The 7,149-nt window shown below is 40.3% G+C and overlaps 1 protein-coding gene across 1 annotated transcript in view; it reads right to left on the bottom strand.

Annotated features, from left to right (window-relative positions):
- PRR14L (proline rich 14-like) overlaps positions 1-7,149 on the bottom strand; it is a 58,045-nt gene that overhangs the window by 13,005 nt on the left and 37,891 nt on the right. The window contains exons 6-8 of the mRNA XM_008566417.1: positions 6,275-6,346; positions 5,477-5,648; positions 4,798-4,904 (exon numbers count right to left, since the gene is read on the bottom strand). Of these exons, the coding sequence (XP_008564639.1) occupies positions 4,798-4,904; positions 5,477-5,648; positions 6,275-6,346 (351 nt within the window). The remainder of the gene's footprint in view (positions 1-4,797; positions 4,905-5,476; positions 5,649-6,274; positions 6,347-7,149) is intronic.

The raw sequence follows: 7,149 nt of genomic DNA, 5'->3' as shown, positions 1-7,149 counted from the left end.
CCGGGACCAGCACTGGGATCACAACCCTCGGTCTCGCGCCCGCACCTCGCTCAGCCAGTGAGCGGGAACCGGTCTGCGTGTGGGATCTGCACCCTCGGCGGGAGCGCCGCCGCGCTCCCAAGCGGCGCACTGTAGCAGTGCGCCACCGGGCCGGCCCTAAAAGAACATCTCTTGGTCAAGTGAATAATACATTTAACTACTATTTAGCAGAATATGCCAACTATCAAATAATTGCTTCTTAGTTCAAAATCTGCACTTCAGTAACTGCTCTGTGATAATGGAATCTTAGACCCTTTAAGCATTTTTCCATTACAGTGAGTATTATGATGCTAAGCTTTGTCAGAAGGTGATGGAGGAACAATGGAGGAGGAAGAGAGCGTCTCTTCCTGGTTCTGGTGAGCTTTTTTTTTTTTTTGCTCCTGCCACATGGTGGGTCAGTGATGCATATGTGTGGGGGTGGCTGGGGAGGTATCTGGAGGGGCTCTGTGTGGCCAGAGCATGTAATCCCTCAGTGACCCTGCAGCCCTAAACTGGTGACCATCTTACCCCAGCCTTCCTGACACAGATATAGCACTCCAGACCTTATATCTGCAGTGGCATCCTAACTTCCAGGGTTCTTTCCTGTGGCCCTCCTGAAGCAAATACCACATTCTCTGGGCCTTGCATCGCAGCAGCACCCCAACTCCTTCAGCATGCCTGCCCACCAGCCTTAGCTAATCAGTGTTCCTGAAGGTTGTTATTGTTTCCTGCTGGCCCAGCTCTGGCCTCTGCAACCCAGCCATCCAATGGGCTACAACCACACCTTATCCAGCAAAGTTTCAACTCCAACCTCGGGGAAGTGGCATTCCTCCCAAGTTTGTCCTTCCTTAGGTACTCTCCCTCAGCCCTAGTGTATCCTTCAGAATTCTCTTTACATTTATGGTTACTCTCCTATCACAGTTTAATACTTTATACTAAACTTCCCCTGTTTAAAATACTGTGTGGTTTCTGTCTCCTGACTGGTCCCCAACTGATAACATGATACTAATGTAAAAACCCCAAGAACTAAATCAGGCTGCTACTAAGTACTCTAAACCATTGGTCTTTGCACTAGGGTACCAGAAGACTTTCCACAGAATACATAAAAACCCAGCTTTAGGGGCATCGATCTCTCAATTTTTAATGTCTAAAAGTGATACATCTGAGAAGTGTTCTGAACGCTCTTACAGGTTTCTCCATTCCCAAAATTCTTTCTGAATAGCCCCTATCCATCCTGAATTTTACTTTGGCCCAATGAATCAAATCACTTATCTTGCTAAGCCCTCTTCAGTGATTAATGAAATCACTGAAAACCTGTATTGGACTTGTCTTTCCCCATCTTATACGAAGTTCCACTAAGAGAGAAGAGTAGCTTTAGAAATAGGGTATTTGGGGACCCGGCTGATTAGCTCAGTTGGTTAGAGCATGGTGCTAATAACACCAAGGCCTAGGGTTGGATCTCTGTACTGGCCAGCCACCAAAAAGAAAAACCCAAGAAGAAGCAAATAAAATAAATAGGGTTTTGGGGCTCATATTAGAATATTCTGATTTCAGATATCTTGTGGAATGGGCTGTCTGAGTGACTTTGCCTCATTCACCCTGATTATCATCACATAATGCCTCTTTTAGAAAGAGACCTTAAGAATGAGAACCTCAAAAACTAAAAATAGCTTGTTCATGTATTTAATTGTACAAAAATTTTTTTTCAAGCTATTCTAAATTTTCATTAACAGTATGCCACTACTTAGAAGGAACAGTTCCACTTGCTAGTTGATTTAAAAATATGTATATACCTGAAATGTTTACTGGAACTATCAAATATTTGAAGATGAAATGTATAAAACCCACAGATAAAAATTTAAGTAATTTCTTTCAGTTAAAGTATAAACTTTTATCAAATCATATAATAAAATATTTAATTCAATTAGTCAATCCTTATTTCATTTTATAAAATGTTGTAACTCCTATCCTTGTTCACAAAAACAAAAATTATACAATAACCTGACATACTAATTGGTTTGTCGCAATGTACTTTTTTTTTTTGTCCTTTTTGAGACCGGCTGCACCGCGCTCAGCCAGTGAGCATACCGGCCATCCCTATGTAGGATCTGAAACCTGCGGCAGGAGCGCTACTGCGCTCCCAGCGCCGCACTCTCCCGAGTGCGCCACGGGCTCGTCCCGTCGCGATATATTTTGATCCTATATTAAATATGGGAGCAATCATGAAATTTATATAAATTAATGGATTTATTTCGATTTTTTACATGATTCTTGATTGTTCTTAAGAGTCTAATAACAGAGTTTGATTAATGTAGCATACACATATATGGAAGCAATGTCACGTTTTCTATCATACTCCTCATCTTCATAATTTCTCAGTTTAGTTATATTATACTGCTCTATAATAAACTCAGTAGTGAGAAATAGCATTATCATGTTGTTTTAATAAAGTATTATTAAAGTGGGTAAATTAATTATATTACTTATACATGATTTTAATTTTGACTTTATGGCTTTTAGAAATCTACCTCACAAGATGTGTTCCATAATTTCTCAATGCTTTGTATCATTTTCCTAGAAGTACAAATTAACATTTACTTGAACTGGAAAACAGAAAAATTAGGAAGTAAGAATAATTTGGTTTAGGGCCAGCCTGTGGCTCACTTGAGAGAGTGTGGTGCTGATAACACACCATAGGCCATGGGTTCGGATCTCTATATAGGGATGGCTGGTTAGATCACTTGGAGAGCACAGTGCTGACAACACCAAGTCAAGGGTTAAGATCCCCTTAGTGGTCATCTTTGAAAAAAAATATAATAATAATAATTTGGCTGATGGGCTTAAATAATAAATTGCCCTTGCCAATTAAATTATATGTCAAGAATTTTCCATAAATTGAATGTACTAAATTTGCACCTTTAAGATTTTTTTGACAAGGTACTCTGAAGTAATAAAAGCATTTTATCAAAAGATATCATAGGTTTAGACAAAGGTTTATTAAAAGTCTTATTTTTCTCAGCCTTCTTTCAGTATATTGGATTAAATAAGGTGCCTTTAAGTGAAAGAATAGCATACATTATTAGGTGTTTGACACTAACTGGACCTTTTTGGTGTCTTTCCCAGATACTGAGACAATAACTGCCTCCAATGCCTGGGTAACAGAACCTTTGCGAGTCAGTGCTTTCTAATCCTTTGCTTTCATTAAATATGATGATGATAAGCCACTGTGTGATTTTTTGGCATAAAACTTCAAAGAAGTTGGAAGAATTGAATGACTTTCCTATATTAAAACTTTCTGGGCCGGCCCGTGGCTCACTTGGGAGAGTGCGGTGCTGATAGCACCAAGGCCGCGGGTTCGGATCCCATATAGGGATGGCCGGTTGGCTCACTGGGTGAGGGGGGTGCTGACAACACCAAGTCAAGGGTTAAAATCCCCTTTCCGGTCATTTTTTTTTTTTTTTTTTTTTTTTTGTCTTTTGTCCGTGTCCGGCAACGGATCGCAACCCTCAGTGTTGCCCCCGCACCGGACCGGCAACGGGATTGCAAGCCTCGGCGTTGCTCCCACGCCTCGCTCAGCCAGTGAGCGGGAGCCGGTCTGTATGTGGGATCCGAACCCTCGGACGGGAGCGCCGCTGCGCTTCCCAAGCGGCGCACTATCCAGTGCGCCAACCGGTCATCTTTTAAAAAAAAAAAAAACAAAAAAAAAAACTTTCTACCCCAACTACTTATTTACATAAGCAAGGTTTTTCAAACTTACAAATGCAAGACAGAATACAACTGATACTGAATCCTATTTCATTCTAGTATTAAATACTATTCAGTCTAGGATATCTAAAATATTTTTTAAAGATTTCTCCTGAAAAGACATATAATAGGGTGATCAATAAAATAACTGTAAGATAAAAATATATTAAGATAAAAATTATGTGAAAAAAGTGGAATGTCAATCATGACCCCCATAATTAATGATTAACTACTGCATTTGTGTTGTGTGAAGCACTTTAATAGATACAGTATAAATTTTTTCTCAGACTGTACAGCAATCCTATGTGTTGGGGATTCTTATTCATATTTTACAGATAAGTTTCTAAAGCTCAGGAAAGTTAAATAACTGTTAGATTTTCATTTGCTGATGAGAAACGAAGAAGTGAAATCCATCACAAGAAAATATGAGTGTAAGTCTGGAGAGCTTTCAACGAAAATTCAACTTGGGGCTGGCCAGTTAGCTCACTTGGTTAAAGCACGGTGCTGGTAACACCAAGGTCAAGAGTTTGGATCCCCTTACTGGCCCGCCACACACACACAAAAAATTCAATTCATAACATTTAGATCTTTTCCTAGCTTAGTATGTAGACTGTTAGGAGCTTGTGCTCTGGGGTTGGGTAAAACCTGTCACAGACAGAAACCATGTGTGCCAAGACTAACACTAGGACCTAAAACAGGTTTTTAAACCACTGAGCCTCAACATCCATATCTAAACACGGGGACGACAACAGTATTCACCTCCCAGCATTGCTGGAGAACGAACTGAGATCCTGTACACAAAGTACATAATATGTAGCACAGCATCTGGCATAGTAAGCTCAATAAAAAGTATTAAAAATGCATTAAAATATCCTTGCACATAAATATCTAGCCACATTACCAATTAATCTTTAGGATAAATTCCTAGATGTATTATAAATGGCTCAGAGTATATGACCATTTAAAGGGTAATCATATTCTGCCAAACCATTTGCCAAAAAAGTGAACCTAGTTTGTATTAGAGAAGGAGCTCACCTTTTGGGTCGAGGAAGGCCCATAGGGGTAAGGTTAGGATCTGGCTTAGGAATGGTTTTTCGGATACGAATCTGTGAGACTTTCTTTGGCCTCTTCTCCAGCTCAGCCTATTTTTAAGGGTTAAGAAGAAAGATGGTCAAATTGCAAGATATTTTAAATATATAAAGTCTCTTTTCTTGACATTCAAGACATCGCTTCTTCAGTTTATAGATGATTCTAACAAGTAGTTTATGACAAAGCTCCCCCTCATGCTGTGTTTTCAGCAACTGCCTTCTCCATATTACTAGAATAGAATTGCACATTCAATTCTGATATTGAGATTATCAATATGAAAGTCTGCAACTATGGGAGACAGCAGATGCTGCAGAATCAAAGAACACCATCATTCACTCATCTTCTTCAAAGGCACAAAGCAGCTCCTTGGTCCAATTCCCTAAATACTGTTAAATGCTGTCACTAAGAAAAAAAGATTTGGAAAACAACGCAGTTTAAGAATTCCAGTGTATTTCTTTACCGGCCAAGCAAAACTCCTGGCTTACTACTCTCCAGTACTTAGCTGAAGCTAAAGGTGGTAAGTAAAGACGCTCAGGGGTCAGTCTATACCTATCATGTGATGTGAGTTGAAAATGGACATCTCCAATGCCACTAGTACCTGACCCCAACAGCATTTGACATTTACCTCTTTCTGTTCCTGGGGGCTGCTCTGTGGTCGGGGACAAGCTGCTGTCACACCATCCAGCTCATCAAATCCAGGGACTTGGAACTCAGAGGCTGAAAACAGGAGCTTGCTGACAGCTGATTCTGTTACCAAGCAAGACTTTGGTACCAACGCAGGGAATGGAGGCTCTAACCTAGCATCATGGAGAGAAAGAAGAAAAATATGAGAGGGTTCACTTTCTACCTCTGGCACATTCAACTTAACATCCAGACTAAGCTGAAGACTTTCCTTCTTTCCAGGAATGACATCTCCAATCAACCTGTTTTTTAGTCATTTCCAGGCATAACCTTTATCTACAAGTGTTAAAAATTACAAGGATGTGGTCAATCCACCTTATTGTTGTGGAGCAGCTTCATAAAGAAAATGTAAAAAGAAATAGACTTTTCAAGGGGAAGAAGATATTTGGTGAACTGAACAAATGAATAATGCTCAGATGAGATCAATCCTATCCAGGGACTGAAGTTGACTAAATGACAAGACATAAAATAGCCTAAGATAATAAGCTGGCTAGTGATTTTCACTTTTTAAAAAAAAGACAAATGGAATTGATCACACATTCCTAGTCACTACTCGTAATAGAATATATCTGAGTTGCAGAGATGTTTATCTGAGAAATGTAGATAAGGTTTAAAAGGACAAGAGTTCAGGGTTGTGCCATGCCTGACCTATGCCATGTGTGCACACACACACATACATGCTCTCTTTTTCACACACATATACATCTCAAGCCCTCATGTGCCAGGCCCACTGGAGGCTTACCTCATCTGACTGACATTGGTGTTATAAGTAGCTTCCATGCCTGGAAGAGGCACATATGGTAACATAGTGTGGCTGAAGTGAAGCAAATGTACAAAAGCAACAGGTTAGGGCAGTGAGACAACAGGAAAGGTTTGGAAGGCATTGCTGGTATTAGCACATGATATTCTATTAGGAAGACAAGAAATGTCACCCAGAAAGATAAAAATTTCCCAGCCACAAGAATTACACTTATGTGCCCAACACTGGAATGGAGGCAGGCTGACAAGATTATTTTCTAACTTACATGGAAAGAGGGTTGAGAAATAAAGAGGAGAATAAGAGGAAGGAGAGGAAGAATGACGTTGAGGCTTACACCTTCGAATCAAGTTACTGAACATGTATACTAAAGATTTTAAAAATAATTTAAAGATAACAATCTTGTCGGATCTAAACCAGGGTCAGGCCTGGTTACTACCTGGATGGGAGACTGCCTGGGAATATTGGGTGCTGAAGGCTTAAAAACTAACTAAATAATTATTTAAAGATAAAAATATATTAATTGTACCACTCAGCTCTGTATTAAGTCTATTAAAAAAAAAGCTGCTATGGGCCGGCCCGGTGGCGCACTGGATAGTGCGCCGCTTGGGAAGCGCGGCAGCGCTCCCGCCCGAGGGTTCGGATCCCACATACAGACCGGCTCCCGCTCACTGGCTGAGCGAGGTGCGGGAGCAACACCGAGGTTTGCAATCCCGTTGCCGGTCCCTCGTCCGGTACGGGGGCAACACTGAGGGTTGCAATCCGTTGCCGGACACAGAAAAAAAAGACAAAAGACAAAAAAAAAAAAAAAAAAAAAAAAAAAATGCTATTTTTTCTATGACCTTACAAAAAATTAGGAA

The sequence above is a fragment of the Galeopterus variegatus genome, unplaced genomic scaffold, assembly GCF_000696425.1.
Source record: "Galeopterus variegatus unplaced genomic scaffold, G_variegatus-3.0.2 Scaffold241, whole genome shotgun sequence".
NCBI classification, from domain to species: Eukaryota; Metazoa; Chordata; class Mammalia; order Dermoptera; family Cynocephalidae; genus Galeopterus; species Galeopterus variegatus.
Note: the sequence above shows the minus strand (reverse complement) of the source record. Positions and strands in the feature narration are given on the sequence as shown.